We start from the raw sequence: 18971 nt of genomic DNA, 5'->3' as shown, positions 1-18971 counted from the left end.
CTTGACAACTTGATATACATTTCCTCTCTTGTGACACTAACACAAAGACCACTTAGCTTACATTATACAAGACCTTTTACTGGGGGAAAATAATGGGCTCTGGATTATGGCTCTCCAGGTCATCATTCATCCTGATCCTTTTCCATGAAAGAATCCTACATGTCTATGAGGGAGGACTCTGTGAGAGCTCTACGTGTGGGGGTTATCCCTAGCGAAGTGTGTAAAGGGCTGATAGACAAGATACTGTATAAACACTGATGGGGGGGACTGGGGTCTTCTTCTCTTATGCACATAAAGCTGACAAGATGATGGATGGCCAAGCCTGAAAGGGGAGAAGTAAACTAAAACAACCGGACACACACACACAGTCCCTATAAGCTCAACAATAATTCATTAAAGGGGGTCTGCAGAGACATTCATATTAGGGATGTCCCAATACCATTTTTTGTAAGGCACAGCACGACTATCAATACTTTTTTAGCAAACAATACCAATTTTTTTAATATCATGTGACAGCAGAGGTGGCAGTCTTCAAACTGTGGCCCTCCAGATGTTGCAAAACTACAACTCCCAGCATGCCCAGACAGCCAACGGCTGTCCGGGCATGCTGGGAATTGTAGTTTTGTAACATCTGGGAGGGCCACAGTTTGAAGACCAATGCTCTAGACTTTGTGAGGCCTTAGGTGAAAGTTGAACATGACACTCATAATAAGATATGATCCCAGTAGTTATGTAGGCAAGCCCCCTATTAGGTAGAAGCCTCAGTAAGTAGGTAGGAAATCCTCCTCTTATGTAGATGTCCCCAGTAGGTAGGTAAACCTTGCACAATTAAGTAGAAGCTCCCAATAAGTAGAGAATACCTCCTATTAGGTAAAATGCCCCAGTTGGTAGAAAATACTCCCCATTAGGTAGAATGCCCCAGTGGGCAGGGAATCCCCCCTGTTAGGTAGAAGGCCCAGGTGGGTAAGGAAAGAACCCTGTTAGGTAGAAGGCCCCAGTGGGCAGGGAATACCCCCTGTTAGGTAGAAGGCCTAGGTGGGTAAGGAATACCCCGTTAGGTAGAAGGCCCCAGTGGGTAGGGAATACCCCCTGTTAGGTAGAAGGCCCAGGTGGGTAGGGAATCCCCCCTGTTTAGGTAGAAGGCCCAGGTGGGTAAGGAAAGATCCCTGTTAGGTAGAAGGCCCAGGTGGGTAAGGAAAGAACCCTGTTAGGTAGAAGGCCCCAGTAGGTAGGGAATACCCCGTTAGGTAGAAGGCCTAAGTGCCCCGCACTGTTCAGAAAATAGGGAATCCCCCTATAAGGTAGAAGTCTCCAGTAGGTAGACCTTCTGCTCCACAGGAGGTTTCTGTCCTCCCTGAGCTCGCCTTAGGACACCTGCGTTACGGTTTGACAGGTATACCGCCCCAGTCAAACTCCCCACCTGCGACTATTTGGCACCTTACATTGCCAGGCTTGGCACCTCATGTAGACTAGGAAGCTCTCCTACATCCTGACATGTTCTCCGGCCCACACACCGATCCTAATCTCACCACAATGACATGATGCCGGCTGTACGGCACAGGGCGCACCTAAATAGGAATACGTCTTTAGACCAATGAGGAGTAGACAGGTGATCGAGGGGTTACCTCCACACTGCAGCAACCTGCACATGTCCAGACACTGCTGGGATGCGGCGCTAAAAAATGTGTTGCTGGAGGCAAAAGCAACGCTGGATAGTGGGGGGGGGGGGTCTGCCACTGTAAAGTTCCCTGCTGTTGTAAAACTACAACTCCCAGCATGTGGGAGTCGTAGTTTCGCTACAGCTGTAGAGCCGCAGGTTACAGGCCATTGGTCAAACTGTGGACCTCTAGATCTTACAAAACTACAACTCCCAGTATTCAGCTGTCCGGGCTTAACGTCCCTGCAGTCAGAGTTACCTATGCCATAGCGGCCAGGTAACCTACAGAAATAGGAGCTACAGGGACCTTGTGCGCTTAAGGCTGTATTATATATTTTTTGTAGTTTATTGGGAAGCCAGTGTTTTCCCCAACCTGTGTGCCTCCAGTAGGGATGGGTGGTATACCGGCTCATAACGAATACCGAAATCTTAATCCTTCCAGTACTTAGCTGTTGTCTGATCCACAGGAAGTTCTTTTCTTTTTTAATTTCGTTTCTGCCTTACCACAGTGCTCTCTGCTGACACCTCTGTACCACAGTGCTCTCTGCTGACACCTCTGTCCATATCAGAAACTGTCCAGAGCAGGAGAGGTTTGCTATGGGGATTTGCTCCTACTCTGGACAATTCCTAAAATGGACAGAGGTGTCAGCAGAGAACACTGTGGTCAGACAAAAAGGAAATTCAAAAAGAAAAGAACTTCCTGTTGATCATACAACAGCTGATTAGTACTGGAAGGATTAAGATTTTTAAATAGAAGTAATTTACAAATCTGTTTAACTTTCTGGCACCAGTTGATTTAGAAAAAAAATAATGTTCTCCACTGGAGTACCCCTTTAAGACCAGGTTTAGAGGAGCACAGTGCGTATGCCACGTTTGCCTGACATGTCTATTTATAACCCATTTAACTGGACACCATAACACAACAACCTGCCTCACCTTCATGGGGTTGTGGTTATGCACATCCTCTGTCGCAATTACACAATCTGGCGCCGAGATGTGTGATGACACAACTACCGAATGATTCAGGTCTGTGATTCCACAAGAATAGTCAGAACACTGAATCAGCCCCAAATGCTGGACCCCCTTGTGTTAGACCCATGTATTCTAATAGGATACAGAATATAGAGGTTGTCCTAGTGACTTCAAGGAGCATTGGTTGGGATTAATTGGGTACGTTCACATGGGCGGATTTATTTGCAGGTTTCCCGCTGCCTATTTGAAACACTTTTGTTGTCCGCAGCAGATTTTTCGATGCAGAATTTCCGCTGCAGAAAATCTGCCGCAAGCCCCATTGAAGTCAGTAGGGTCTGCGGCGGATTTTCCGCAGCGGAAATTAAGCTGCAGAGAATCTGCTGCGGACAGCTGAGAGGAGCCCGCCCCCTTTTAAATATGCAGCGGAAAACCCGCAAATAAATCCGCCCATGTGAACATACCCTTAGGCTGCATTCACACCACGTTTTTGCAATATAGTTCCTGTATACGTTTTCAATTTAAAAAAACATATGGAACCGTATTGAAAACCGTATGCATTGACTCTACATTGAAAACCGTATGCCAAACGATGCAACCGGTTGCATACGTTTTGCTTCTTGTACAGTTTTGCTCTTTTTTTTCCCGTGCCCAAAAAACGTAGCCTACCTCGGTTTTTGGTCCAGGTGAAAAAACGTATTGAAACCATATACTTTTTATTTTTTTATTTATTTTTTAATCATGGGAGTCAATGGGAACCGTACAGAACTGTATGTGCGTACGGTTCCATACGGTTTTCACCATAAGGTTTTTGACTTTGCACAGTTATTTTCTTGGAATTTCAATCAAACAAGTGAAACTTTATTCAGAATGGAGTGAAAAGTTTAAAATATATATGTTTTATTCTTAAAAACCGGACAAACTTTTCAAACCGTATAAGGGTTAAAATTTGTACACACGTTTTGACACAGTTTAGTCCGGTTTTGAGGAATCCGTTTTTCCATCAAAATCCTGATACGGGAATTGCAAAAACGTGGTGCAAATGCAGCCTAAACCATTGTTTCCCAACCAGGGTGCCTCCAGCTGTTGCAAAACTACAACTCTCAGCATGCCCTTCGGCTGTCCGGGCATGCTGGAAGTTGTAGTTTTGCAACAGCTGGAGGTGCACCGGTTGGAACTTATGGGAACTGAGGGAGTATATGTAGATCTGTGTTTCCCCACCAGGGTGCCTCCAGCTGTTGCAAAACTACAACTCCCAGCATGCCCGGACAGCCTTTGGCTGTCCGGGCATGCTGGGAGTTGTAGTTTTGCAACAGCTGGAGGCGCACCGGTTGGAAAACACCATGCTTGGGCAAACTCATTTAGAAAGGAGACTGTCCTTGCTGGAAACCCCCTCAACTGGAATGAAGGAAGAGCGGCCTTGAACAGGAAGCCATATTTTAGATAGAGCTGAAAGGGGTGTCTGGCGAGGGTCTCCAATTCTAAAGGACCCGGCATCCAATGCAAATTGATTTCAAGGGTGTCTTGTGAAGTTTGTCTCAAACCGAGATGCCCCCGACCAACCTAGGAGTTCTTAAAAACATAACTGCCTTGTTCCAGAAACAGCGCTCCTCTAGTTCACAGGCCGCATCAGGTACTGCAGTTTTGAATGAGACTGAATTTGCAATTTGCAATACTATCCCCTGGAGAAGAGCGGTGTCCATGTTTTCTATGGTCACACTACGGCTTCAATATGTAAAATTGTGGTAGTTCTGTGGCTCTCCTGCTGTTTCAGAACTACAACTCCCAGGATGTCCGGATGTACACATGAAGTTGTATTTTCGAAACAGCTGGAGAGCCTCAGGTTAGTGTTCAGAATCTGAAGGACTTCCTAAGGCAGTAGCTCCCAACCAGTGTGCCTCCAGCTGTTGCAAAACTACAACTATCAGCATGCCGGTTTATAATGCAATCACCTGTTGCCGAGATCCCTATCCTGTAGGTCTCCAGCTGTTGCAAAACTACAACTCCCAGCATTCCCAGATAACCTACAGATGTCCGGGCATGTTGGAAGTTGTAGTATTGCAACATCTGGAGGGACACAGTTCAGACACCACAATCGAAATCTGTCCATAGGTCAGGAGGCTGAATGGGAATTTTTCCCAGAGCACTACGCCAATCTTTTTATACGTGCAATCATGGTATTGGGATTTTTCAGTAATAAATTACATTTTTACCGGTTGTCTTAGACAAATAATCATTGTAAAGGACGACTGCATCAGAGAGGTAAGAGGACGAGCTGGCTCCCTTCCCGATCCTCACACACCTTTCTGCAGAACAAAGCCTGGGCCGGGCATGCAGCATCTCTCCTCTACACAGGGGACAATAGTCTTGCACATGGCTCTGCCTAGACGGCAGGATGTAGGTTAGGCAAGCGGCACGCTACCGATTAACCCTTTCAAAGCATCTGTCTATGGCAGTGTTTCCCAACCAGGGTGCCTCCAGCTGTTGCAAAACTACAACTCCCAACATACCAGGAGTTGTAGTTTTGCAACAGCTGGAGACACACGGTCTGGAAAACACTGATCTACACCTTTGTTCCTGTATCAGATCTGCCCCCCCCCCCATTATGACACAATGTATCAGATCTGCCCCCCATATGATACAATCAGATCTGCCCCATGACACAATGTATCAGATCTGCCCCCCCCCCAATATGACACAATGTATCAGATCTGCCCCCCAATATGACACAATGTATCAGATCTGCCCCCCAATATGACACAATGTATCAGATCTGCCCCCCCCCAATATGACACAATGTATCAGATCTGCCCCCCCCCAATATGACACAATGTATCAGATCTGCCCCCCCCCAATATGACACAATGTATCAGATCTGCCCCCCCCCAATATGACACAATGTATCAGATCTGCCCCCCCCCAATATGACACAATGTATCAGATCTGCCCCCCCCAATATGACACAATGTATCAGATCTGCCCCCCAATATGACACAATGTATCAGATCTGCCCCCCAATATGGCACAATGTATCAGATCTGCCCCCCAATATGGCACAATGTATCAGATCTGCCCCCCAATATGGCACAATGTATCAGATCTGCCCCCCAATATGACACAATATCAGATCTGCCCCCCAATATGGCACAATGTATCAGATCTGCCCCCCAATATGGCACAATGTATCAGATCTGCCCCCCAATATGGCACAATGTATCAGATCTGCCCACAAAATTGATACAATCCTAAGACAGAACAATGAGAAGGATAAAGCATGTCCAGTAGCATCCCTACAGAAGAGGCTAGCCCACACTGTGGATATCATTGTGCCTATGGCAACCAGATCCACCCTTCCTGCCCGTATACTGTCTGCAGATACCGCAGTTTAAAGGGCTGTGACATAACCCCCCACCCTGCCACTCCCTGTCGCCCCCTGCAGGATATACCCTGTACCCCATACCATATCTCACCTAGAGCTGGGCTTGCTAGAGGTCTCCAGGCCCTGGAAAGTGTTAGTAGAAGTCATGTCTGCACCCGCCTGCCAGTAGAGCGTCCAGACACAGAGACAGCTAGAACTGACTGTTCACAACTGCGTGCAAGCCTAGGACAGAGCGGGCTGCTCGGTGATTCGCCAGCATAAGTGTCAATCAATTCCCTCCCCCTATCAGCGCACAACTCCCCAGAGGTTCTCGCCCATCTCGTAATCGCTGTTCACTGGTAGACTGCCTAAAGTCAATCATCGAGCATGACGATTCCTATTGGTCAGAGGATCGGTTGGAGGAGGGATTTGAAATAGGGGGCGTGCCCGCCCGTACAGCGTAGATTGCGATCCAGTGAATGAACGTGGAAGGAAATGCTGCTGGGACAGAAAGCTGACGGGGAAACGGCGGTGGTGTGGGGCAGTGTTCTCCAACTAGGGTGCCTCCAGCTGGTGCAAAACTACAACTCCCAGCATGCCCTTCAGAATCTAATTCCCAACACTTATCAGGGCATGCTGGGAGTTGTAGTTTTGCAATAGCTAGAGAGCCACAGGTGGAAATTACATAATTTGAAGTAAAGTTGCAATCTTTGCAGATGATACTGATCTCTGTAAAGTATTTAACACAATAGAGGACAGAGCACTGTGTATAGCAGATAACACAATAGAGGACAGTGCACTGTTACAAATGGATCTGGATAGGTTGGAGGTTTGGGCTGGGAAGTGGCAGATGAAGTTCAACACTGATAAATGTAAGGCAATGCACATGGGGAGAAAAAAATCCGGGCTGGGATTACGTATTAAATGGGAGAACACTTGGGACGACTGATGTGGAAAAGGATTTAGGAGTCTTAGTTAACAGTAAATTTAGCTGTAGTGGCCAGTTTTGGGCAACTGCTGCCAAGGCAAATAAAATCATGGGGGGCATCAATAGGGGCATTAGATGCCCACGACAAGGAAATAATTCTACTGCTGTACAAATCACTAGTCAGACCACACATAGAATACTGTGTACAGTACTGGTCAGACCACACATGGAATACTGTGTACAGTACTGGGCACCAGTGTACAAGAAAGATATAGTGGAGCTGGAGATGGTTCAAAGACGGGCAACCAGGGTAATACGGGGAATGGGAGGACTACAGTACCCAGAAAGATTATCAGAATTAGGGTTATTTAGTTTAGAAAAAAGAAGGCTTAGGGGCGACCTAATAACTATGTATAAATATATCAGGGGACAGTACAGAGATCTCTCCCATCTATTTATACCCAGGACTGTATCTATAACAAGGGGGCATCCTCTACGTCTAGAGGAAAGAAGGTTTCTACACCAGCACAGACGGGGGTTCTTTACTGTAAGAGCAGTGAGACTGTGGAATTCTCTCCCAGAGGAGGTGGTCATGGTGAACTCAGTAAAAGAGGTCTGGATGCATTTTCGGAGAATAATAACATTACTGGTCATATATACTAGATTTATAGGGACAGAACATTGATCCAGGGATTTATTCTGATGCCATATTTGGAGTCGGGAAGGAATTTTTACCTCTACTATGAGGGTTTTTTGCCTTCCTCTGGATCAACTCAGTAGGGACTTAATAGAGATCTAGGTTGACCTTGATGGACTCTGGTCTTTTTTCGACCTTATAAATTATGTTAAAGTCTGTCAGAATCCAATTATGAACTTGTGGCTCTGGATACTACAATTCCCAGCATTCCCTGACAGGTATTTTTTAAAGTGTTTTCAGCTGTTGCAAAACTACAACTACCAGCATGCCCAGACAGCTGAAAACACGGATCTACACCTTTATCCTTGTGGTTCTTTCTGTGCTGGTCCATATTGAGGAGATCCAGCTGTATACGGATTAAGGGTACGTTCCCACACAGCGTATTTTGCTGCGTATTTGCTGCGTATTTGGTGCTGCGTATTTTCCTACCCATTGACTTCAACAGAGAAAATAAAATACGCAGCAGCAAATACGCAGCAAATACGCCGTGTGGGAATGTACCCTTAAAGGCAATGCACCCTGGGAACTAAGGGGGAGATTTATCATTGTTGTCTTTAGAACATGTATTAGGTTATTCTTTTTTGCTTTGGTTTTGCTTATGTGAGACCCATTTATCATACTATCACAGGGGGGGTCGATAAAGTTGGCTCATATACGTCGCAGTTGTAGTAAAAAATGTGTGACATGTATATGTGTTATTACATTTTTTTTCCTGAATGTCCTAACTCATTTTTTGTGTTTTTCTTTTCTTCTCATTTCAGATCTGTGTATACAGAGGAGTACTTCATGTTTGTTGGACTATGTCATTGACCTGCATTTTTTTTTAAATTTAAATAAAATGGTTTATGAGGGCTTGTGGGGGAGTGTTTTCTTTTTTTTATAAAAGTTTTTTTTAAAGTGTTGTGTTTTTTTTATTTACTTTATAGGCTTAGTAGTGGAGGCTGTCTTATAGACAGAGTCCATTACTAAGCTGGGCTTAGCGTTAGCCTCAAAAACAGCTAATGCTAACCCCCAGTTATAACCCCAGTACCCACCGCCATTTGGGTACCTGGAAGATCCGGTTCCAACAGGCCCGAAGCATCAAAAATGGCGCTCCTAGGCCTAGGCTGTAATAGGCTGACTTTATTAAGGCTGGAGAGGGCCAGTAACAATTGTCCTCACCCACACTGGTAACATCTGGCTGTTGCTGTTTGGTTGGTCCAAAAAATTGATTAGGACATTTTGGGTGCTCTCCCCTGGGCAGATCACCAATAAAGCTGTGTTTCCAAACAGGAGTCACCAGCTGTTGCTAAACTACAACCCCCATCGTTCCCAGACTGACAAAGGCATACTAGAAATTATGGGAGTTGTAGTATTGCAAATGTGGGGGCTCGTAGTTGGTAAATTACAACTCCCATTATGATGAAGTTGAAGTTTACCAACATTTAACTCGTTCCTTGCTGGACCAATGCATTGTGTTCAGCCCAGCAAGATTTTACAGAAATCCAGCAATCAGTACTCTCTGCTCCCCAGCTGGCTATGTCATTTCATATTCCCTGCCATTTTCCGTGATTGAACCAACCGGCTAATCACGGTTCCCGGCAGGGAATATGAAATCATGCTCTCCAAAGACCGTTTTCCAAAGACAGCTCTAAATGTGATGATAAATCTCCCTCTAATCCTCTGCTATAAGGAAGGAACATCTCTCTGGCAACACCTATATAGGTAGCTATAGTAAGTCACTGTCCAACTATACTATAGACATGGAAAAAATTGTTGGTACCCTTCTGCTATAAACAAAAAATAATAATATAAAACAATACTCATTGAAATAACAAAAAACTGACAAAAGTAATAATGAATAAAAAGGTACTGAAAATTATTACCTGATGAAAATCAGACTTTACTTCTGAATTATGGTTCAACAGAATTGCAAAGAAAATAAAGAAATCTTTCTAATGTACTTTGTTTAAAACAATTACGTTTTCTATGTTTTATTTGTGTTTAAAAAAGCTGCCTCTTGGTGTCTCCCTACTTGTCCAGAGCACATTTCCCCCCATCTCTTGCACAGACTTTGGACTCCTGCTGGCCTAGCTTAAGTCCAAAATCATGAAATGCTGGGGTGGGGGGGGGGGAGGGTTGTGTGCAGCCTTAGTCAATCATAGCTCATTTCACACACTGAACTGCTCTGGGCTGTGTGTAGCAGAGTGAGGGAAGAAGTTCTCCCCTGTATGGCTTCAGATGATGTCACGCCTGCTGGGGAACGCCCCTTCCCAGTCTGTGAATCTGACTGAGCAGAAAATACAGAGCGATATCAAGGTAGAAAACTAAAAAATTATAAAAATAAAGGCAGGGGGTGGTTTGTCATGATGAGGGCAGTGATCTGGGAGGATTACAAAATGTATCAATATCATTAGAGGTACTCTTTAAGTCAGCATAGTAATGTGCCCTATAGCATAATAATATGCATGTGTTAAAGGGGTGCTCCACTGGCCAGTGTTCTGGCTGCGTTTAGAACATTTAGTTTAGTTTGCATTGAGGGGTGTGGCCTGACGACACGAGGGGGCGTAGCTGACCCCCGCAGTGCGCACACATCATTCGGAACTAAATGTTCCAAACGCTGCCGTAACACTGGAGTACCCCAGTGGAGTACACCTTTAATATGTAAAATATCTTTTGATCTATGTATTACTGTAATGAGTCTTTCTGAATTTATCTGGGGGTGTTTCCCCTGGTGTATGAACAGCTCCTCTCCTCCCTCCTCCCCCTTTTAAAAGAGTAATAGCCCCCATTTTTTAGGCCTCTTAAAATAACAGATACATCCTGAACAGAGTCACTAGATGACTCCATTCAGCCATAGAAGTAAATGGGGTCTGCTGATCCTACTAACAGTATATGTCAGCATGACATTATATACAATTATCTTAGGTAGAAACGTAGTGTGAACCTAACCCAAGTTTAAATTACCTTACTGTTAAATTATTTCCGATGTTATCTAGGGGTACCATCATTGGAAGAACGTTGTCTGGCCTGATGAATCTCGATTCAGCTGTGACATTCAGATGGAAGGGGCAGAATTTGGTGTAAACAACATGAAAGCATGGATCCCTCCTGCCTTGTATCAGCGGTTCAAGCTGGTGGTGGTGTAATGGTGTAGGGGACATTTTCTGGACACACTTTGGGCCCCTTATTACCAATTGATCCTGGTATAAACACCACAGCCTACCTAAGTATTGTTACTGACCATGTCGATCCCTTTATGACCACAATGGACCCATCTACTGATGATACTTCCAGCAGGATAATCCCCCATGTCACATGACATCATCTCATACAGGCCAATGAGGTCACATGACTCCAATGGCCTCCACAGTCACCAGATCTCATCCAATAGATCAACGCTGGGATGTGGTGGAACCGGAGATTCTCATCATGGATCCATCAAATCTACAGCAACTGTATGATGTCATGTCCATATGTGGGAACTGTGTGAGGTCATCATATCCATATGGAGGAACTGTGTGATGTCATCATGTCCATATGGAGGAACTGTGTGATGTCCTCATGTCCATATGGAGGAACTGTGTGATGTCCTCATGTCCATATGGAGGAACTGTGTGATGTCATCATGTCCATATGGAGGAACTGTGATGTCATGTCCATATGGAGGAACTGTGTGATGTCATCATGTCCATATGAAGGAACTGTGTGATGTCATCATGTCCATATGGAGCAACTGTGTGATGTCATCATGTCCATATGGAGGAACTGTGTGATGTCATCATGTCCATATGGAGGAACTGTGTGATGTTATGTCCATATGGAGGAACTGTGTGATGTCATCATGTCCATATGGAGGAACTGTATGATGTGCTCATGTCCATATGGAGGAACTGTGTGATGTCATCATGTCCATATGGAGGAACTGTGTGATGTCATCATTTCCATATGGAGGAACTGTGTGATGTCATCATGTCCATATGGAGGAACTGTGTGATGTCATCATGTCCATATGGAGGAACTGTGTGATGTCATCATGTCCATATGGAGGAACTGTGTGATGTCATCATGTCCATATAAAGGAACTGTGTGATGTCATCATGTCCATATGGAGGAACTGTGTGATGTCATCATGTCCATATGGAGGAACTGTGTGATGTAATCATGTCCATATGGAGCAACTGTGTGATGTCATCATGTCCATATGGAGGAACTGTGTGATGTCATCATGTCCATATGGAGGAACTGTGTGATGTAATCATGTCCATATGGAGGAACTGTGTGATGTAATCATGTCCATATGGAGCAACTGTGTGATGTCATCATGTCCATATGGAGGAACTGTGTGATGTCATCATGTCCATATGGAGGAACTGTGTGATGTCATCATGTCCATATGGAGGAACTGTGTGATGTCATCATGTCCATATGGAGGAACTGTGTGATGTCATCATGTCCATATGAAGGAACTGTGTGATGTCATCATGTCAATATGGAGGAACTGTGTGATGTCATGTCCATATGGAGGAACTGTGTGATGTCATCATGTCCATATGGAGGAACTGTGTGATGTCATCATGTCTATATGGAGGAACTGTGTGATGTCATCATGTCTATATGGAGGAACTGTGTGATGTCATCATGTCTATATGGAGGAACTGTGTGATGTCATCATGTCTATATGGAGGAACTGTGTGATGTCATCATGTCCATATGGAGGAACTGTGTGATGTCATCATGTCCATATGGAGGAACTGTGTGATGTCATCATGTCCATATGAAGGAACTGTGTGATGTCATCATGTCTATATGGAGGAACTGTGTGATGTCATCATGTCTATATGGAGGAACTGTGTGATGTCATCATGTCTATATGGAGGAACTGTGTGATGTCATCATGTCTATATGGAGGAACTGTGTGATGTCATCATGTCCATATGGAGGAACTGTGTGATGTCATCATGTCCATATGGAGGAACTGTGTGATGTCATCATGTCCATATGGAGGAACTGTGTGATGTCATCATGTCCATATGAAGGAACTGTGTGATGTCATCATGTCAATATGGAGGAACTGTGTGATGTCATGTCCATATGGAGGAACTGTGTGATGTCATCATGTCCATATGGAGGAACTGTGTGATGTCATCATGTCTATATGGAGGAACTGTGTGATGTCATCATGTCTATATGGAGGAACTGTGTGATGTCATCATGTCTATATGGAGGAACTGTGTGATGTCATCATGTCTATATGGAGGAACTGTGTGATGTCATCATGTCTATATGGAGGAACTGTGTGATGTCATCATGTCTATATGGAGGAACTGTGTGATGTCATCATGTCAATATGGAGGAACTGTGTGATGTCATCATGTCCATATGGAGGAACTGTGTGATGTCATCATGTCCATATGGAGGAACTGTGATATCATCATGTCCATATGGAGGAACTGTGTGATGTCATCATGTCCATATGGAGGAACTGTGTGATGTCATCATGTCCATATGGAGTGACTGTGTGATGTCATCACGTCCGTACTGATGAAGTCTCTGAGTAATGTTTCCAGCACCTTGTAGACAGTATGCCACCAAGTATGAAGGAAAAGGGGGTCTGACCTGGAAGTGGCAAGGTATACCTAATAAAGTGGCCAGTGAGTGTACATAGAAACCCCAAATCTGAGACGATTAGCAGAGGGGGTGCAGAATTGGGGAGGGTGGAGTTATTGCTGGACTGCTTCTTTAATAACATCACATACAAGACATAATTTAGTCTTAAGTATTTCAATATATTTATGCACAATAGGAAAGCAATACCGAGTTTTACAAATTCAAATGCGCCCCCCCCCCCAAAAGAAAAAAAAAACAAACAAATCTGACCCTCCATTTTTTGCGCGTGAATTAACAGCAGAGATAAATAGCAACCATATTTATTAAATAACCCTCCCCAAATGAAAACAAAAAACAAGTCCTCGCCACGGCAAAGGTGGCAACGAGTAAATAACTTAAAAATGTACAATATAATACAAAACCAAACATCAGTAAACCCGTTCTTGTCATCCGGAGGTTAAAGACGGTTGTGATACTTTATACATAGACTGTACAGATTATTCTTAGATAGGATACTATATTACAGACACATTCAGATCAGCTGATCACGTTTTGGGATTCTCATAAACCTTCAGCAATCTTTACAGATTCCATTACACCAAAGCATCCCCAATGAGCGCAGCCGTGACCCTACTGTGTACCGGGGGCATACACTGGGGTGGACGTCACCATCCTGGGGCTAGAAAAAGGTCCTTGTGTGGACAGCTTCATCCAATGGGACCATAGATACAACCTAGAACAGTGTTTCCCAACCAGGGTGCCTCCAGCTGTTGCAAAACTACAACTCCCAGCATGCCCGGACAGCCGAAGGCTGTCCGGGCATGCTGGGAGTTGTAGTTTTGCAACAGCTGGAGTCACACTGGTTGGGAAGCACTGTACTAGTCCCTCACAAACCCCCACAGAGCACCTGGTGATTTGGGGGACCCATGTGAAATGGGCTGTGGGATCTACCTTACCATTACTGCGGGTACTTACCTGGTGTAATGTTATTTTTAGCTTCCTGCTTTAGTGAGTTGTAGTTTTGCAACAGCTGGAGGCACTCTGGTTGGAAAACACTGACCTAGAAGATCACTGCCAGGATATATGCCCACTAGAAGGTTAGGGAGCCGGTTAGGAAGTGTTAAAGGGGCACTCCGGTGAAAAACTATAAACTGGTGCCAGAAAGTTAACCTGATTTGTAAATTACTTCTATATAAAAATCTTAATCCTTCCAGTACTTATCAGCTGCAGAAGTTGAGTTGTTCTTTTCTGTCTGACAACAGTGCTCTCTGCTGACTCCTCTGAGAAGAGGTGAGACTGAGTAAGTGCTGGACTAGGCAATTTTTACATAAATCAGAGTACCCCTTTAAAAAGGGGGTACTCTGGTGGAAAACTAATTTATTTAAAATCAACTGGTGCCAGAAAGTTATACAGATTCGTAAATTACTTCTAATGAAAAAAATCTTAATCCTTCCAGTACTTATCAGCTGCTGTTAACTTAAGAAAGTTTATTTTTTCTTTTTGAATTTCTTTTCTGTCTGACCACAGTGCTCTCTGCTGACACCTCTGTCTGTCTCAGGAACTGTCCAGAGAGGGAACAAATCCCCATAGCGAACCTCTCCTGCTCTGGACAGTTCCTGAGACAGACAGCGGTGTCGGCAGAGAGCACTGTGGTCAGACTGGAAAGAACAACTCAACTTCAGCAGCTAATAAGTACTGCAAGGATTAATATTTTTTTTTAATAGAAGTAATTTACAAATCTGTTTAACTTAATAGGTGTTATCCAGAAATAGAAAAACAGCACCACCAACTCTCCTCAGGTTGTGTGTGGTATTGCAACTCCAATGGAACTGAGATGCAGAAACACCCAACCCGCAGACAACTAAGGGGCAGGGTTTCTTTTAGATTTATTATTATTTTTTAATCTGCTGTTTTTCTACTGTTAAATAATAATATGTAATAAATTGATAACCCCTTTAGAGCATTTATCATCTATTCACACATAATACATTTCTGACCAGTTTGGGGGGGTCTAACCTCTGGGACCCGCACCGATCACCAAAAAGGAGGACATTGAGTGGCATGATACATGCCCACCCCCCCCCCCCACCCCCCTCTCCATTCACTCTTTATGGGACTTCCGAGTGCTGTATTTGGACCATCCGTTCTATTATGGGCTATTATAAAAGAAGAAGCCATGTCTAGTGAGGGGTGAACACGTGTCATACGGTCACCTTCGGAAAAACGGCTCATAACATTCTAACCAGGACATAAAAGTGCACAGAAATCATCTCGATTCTCTTCCATTCCCAAATAACGTGTTCACTTTGCAGGCAGCCAAAGGACTGGTGACCCACGTGATTTCCACCCCAGTGATATGGTACACCCTTCTGCTTTGACTATAACCAAGTGGTTCCCAACAAATACCAACAACTTTTTCAAGAACAAAGAAGATAATTTAAAGGGGAGACCTTCCTCCCAACACCAAAGTGAGGTGGGCAGTTACTAGGTCATCGCAGCTTTTACGGAAAATGTCCCTGCACATCAGGGTAACACTGACGCCAAGTGAGACCAATTGGCACCTCAGCGGATACTTGCCCTAACACTATTAATCCAAGTCCCAACCAGCCGTTGGCTGTCCGGGCATGCTGGGAGTTATAGTTTTGCAACAGCTGTAGACACCCTGGTTGGGAAACAAGGCTCTAGCATAACCCTAGCACTAGAACTAAGCCTAACCTTTTCCCTAACCTAACCCTAGAACTAAGCTTAACCCTAATTTTAATCTAACCTAACCCTAGAACTAAGCCTAACCCAAGCCTTATTCATATTTTAACCCAGTGTTCCCAACTAGGAGGGCTACAGAGATTGCAAAACTACAACTCCCAGCATGCCCGGGCATGCTAGGAGTTGTAGTTTTACAACAGCTTGAGGCACCCAGGTTGGGAATCACTGCTTTAACCTAACCCTAGCACTAGAACTCACCCTAACCCAAGCCCTTGACCTAAAGCTTAGCCCTAACCCGGACCCTACTCTAACCTTAGCCCTAACACTAGTAAGGCTGGGTTCACACCACATTTTTGCAATACAGTTCCCGTATCAGGTTTTTGATTAAAAAAACTGATTCCTCAAAACCTGACTAAACTGTATCAAAAAGTGTGTAAAAATTGAAATCCGTATACGATGATATGATGTCCGGTTGCATCCGTTTTTTTAAGAACTTTTCATTCCATTATGAATAAAGTTTCACTTGTTTGATTGAAATTCCAAGAAAAAAACTGTGCAAAGTCAAAAAAAACAAATGGTGAGAACCGGATGGAACCGTACGCACATACGGTTCTGTACGATTCCCATTGACTCCCTTGTTTAAAAAAGTAACAAAAAACGTATACGGTTTCCATACGGTTTTTCACCGGGACCAAAAACCATGGTAAGCTACGCTTTTGGGTACGGAGAAAAAAAAACTGACAAAACCATACAGGATGCAAAACGGACACAACCTGATGCATCTTTTGGCATACGGTTTTCAACGGAGAGTCAATGCATACGGTTTTTGATAACAGTTCTGTGCGGTTTTCACATTGAAAACGTAAAAGGGAACTGTATTGCAAAAAGTGGTGTGAACCCCTCTAACCATACTCTAACCCAGCGGTCTTCAAACTGCGGCCCTCCAGATGTTGCAAAACTACAACTCCCAGCATGCCCGGACAGCCAACGGCTGTCCGGGCATGCTGGGAATTGTAGTTTTGCAACATCTGGAGGGCCGCAGTTTGAAGACCACTGCTCTAACCTAACACTGCTAGCCCAAACCATAACCCCAGCCATAACAATGGAGACCAGGAGGAAGTCCCTAGTGCATACCCTCTAAAGCCACAAAGATATCGTTGCCCATTATTGAGCTTTTCAGCTTCCATATAAAACAAAGAACAGAGATATAAAAAAAAAGAAGAAAAAAATGAAAAATAAAAAAAACACAACACAGAAAAGAAATTGCATATTTTGTACCGAGCCCACGGAGGAAGTCTCATTCCTTATGGCTTATATATTCGTCGGCAGAGTAATGCATTGTGTGGTTTAGTGAGTTTCAATAAAACAGATTATTTTTCCAGGACTACGACGTATGATAAATCCTCCAGGGGACGCTCATTCCTCCCCTGACTCTTCTGTACAAAGCGGCTGTAACACGCCGTCACCGCGGGGGTTTGGTTACCGTCCTACGCGTCCAAACGGTTTCAACACCTACTGCATCCGGTCACTGACTGTACATCCTGAACGGCCATCACAGATGACAATGAGAAAGCTGTCACCGGCGGGGGCGACAACGTGGACACAAACGTTATAAATACTGCATTATAAAACAACGCGTAGTATCTTCATCCGGTGCCCAGGGACAGGTCGATAAACGTCCGAGAAGAGCCGGCTGGGTACACACGGATTCCTATGGGCATTACTTATCTAGTGTCGCTCGTGCTGCCAGGGCTTGGAGTGCTGCTGCCTGCCACCTAAGTGCAGCCACAGTTTTGGGCATACTCTCCCGAGGGGTGTAGTAAGGAGCACTTTAGGACAGGTCACGTATGGGCTGCCCGTTCCCAGGGACTCCAGCTTCAAAGGGAGGTTCCCTCCGGGCAGTGTCAGAAAGCTCTTGGGCCAAGTCGTTGAAGCGGGATATGTAATCTATGCTGTTTTCGTTCATCAAGCATGCCAGCTGCGAGTCTACCACCTGGACAAAAGAAAAAAAAATTAATAATTAAAATGAAAAGGGTGTCCCTATAAATCAGTGTTTTCCAACCAGTGTGCCTCCAGCAGTTGCAAAACTACAACTCCCAGCATGCCCGGAAAGCCAAAGGCTGGGAGTTGTGGTTTTGCAAAGGCTGTATAGCCATATGCCTATCCCTCTCTTATATGAAAGATAACCTTATGCCTATCCCTGTCTTATATGAAGGATAGTCTTAGGTGAATCCCTATCTTAAATGAAGGATATCCTTATGCCTATCTTATATGAAGGATAGCCGTATGTCTATCCCTATCTTATATGAAAGATAACCTTATGCCTATCTTATATGAAGGATAGCCGTATGTCTATCCCTATCTTATATGAAGGATAGTCTTATGTGTATCCCTATCTTATATGAAGGATATCCTTATGCCTATCTTATATGAAGTATAGTCTTATGTGTATCCCTATCTTATATGAAGGATATCCTTATGCCTATCTTATATGAAGTATAGTCTTATGTGTATCCCTATCTTATATGAAGTCTATCCTTATGCCTATCTTATATGAAGGATAGCCGTATGTCTATCCCTATCTTATATGAAGGATAGTCTTATGTGTATCCCTATCTTATATGAAGGATATCCTTATGCCTATCTTATATGAAGTATAGTCTTATGTGTATCCCTATCTTATATGAAGGATATCCTTATGCCTATCTTATATGAAGGATAGCCGTATGTCTATCCCTGTCTTATATGAAGGATAGCCTTATACCTATCTTATATGTAGGATAGCCTTATACTTAGAGATGAGCGAACTTACAGTAAATTCGATTCGTCACAAACTTCTCGGCTCGGCAGTTGACGAGTTATCCTGCATAAATGAGTTCAGCTTTCATCAACTGCCGAGCCGAGAAGTTCGTGACGAATCAAATTTACTGTAAGTTCGCTCATCTCTACTTATACTTTAAAGGCTAAGGTCACACTACAGAATTTCAAAGGATAATTCCACTTACAAAGGACACTTGGAAATTTCAGTGCAGCAGAGTCCCATTGCTGTCAATATAATTCTGCTGCACAG

At 44.1% G+C, this 18971-nt stretch overlaps 2 protein-coding genes across 3 annotated transcripts in view; both read right to left on the bottom strand.

Moving 5' to 3' along the window:
• JPT2 (Jupiter microtubule associated homolog 2) overlaps positions 1-6248 on the bottom strand; it is a 37159-nt gene extending 30911 nt beyond the window's left edge. Inside the window, exon 1 of the mRNA XM_056535201.1 lies at positions 6097-6248. Coding sequence (XP_056391176.1) covers positions 6097-6152 — 56 coding nt within the window. The 5' untranslated portion in view covers positions 6153-6248. The remainder of the gene's footprint in view (positions 1-6096) is intronic.
• Positions 6249-13451: 7203 nt separating this feature from the next.
• Positions 13452-18971, bottom strand: part of CRAMP1 (cramped chromatin regulator homolog 1) — a 76236-nt gene continuing 70716 nt past the window's right edge. For both annotated transcript variants that reach the window (XM_056533272.1, XM_056533273.1), the window contains exon 21: positions 13452-17894. In XM_056533272.1, coding sequence (XP_056389247.1) covers positions 17733-17894 — 162 coding nt within the window. In that variant the 3' untranslated portion in view covers positions 13452-17732. The remainder of the gene's footprint in view (positions 17895-18971) is intronic.

Source organism: Hyla sarda, chromosome 8 (assembly GCF_029499605.1).
Source record: "Hyla sarda isolate aHylSar1 chromosome 8, aHylSar1.hap1, whole genome shotgun sequence".
NCBI classification, from domain to species: domain Eukaryota; kingdom Metazoa; phylum Chordata; class Amphibia; order Anura; family Hylidae; genus Hyla; species Hyla sarda.
This window is presented reverse-complemented; position numbering and strand designations above follow the sequence as displayed.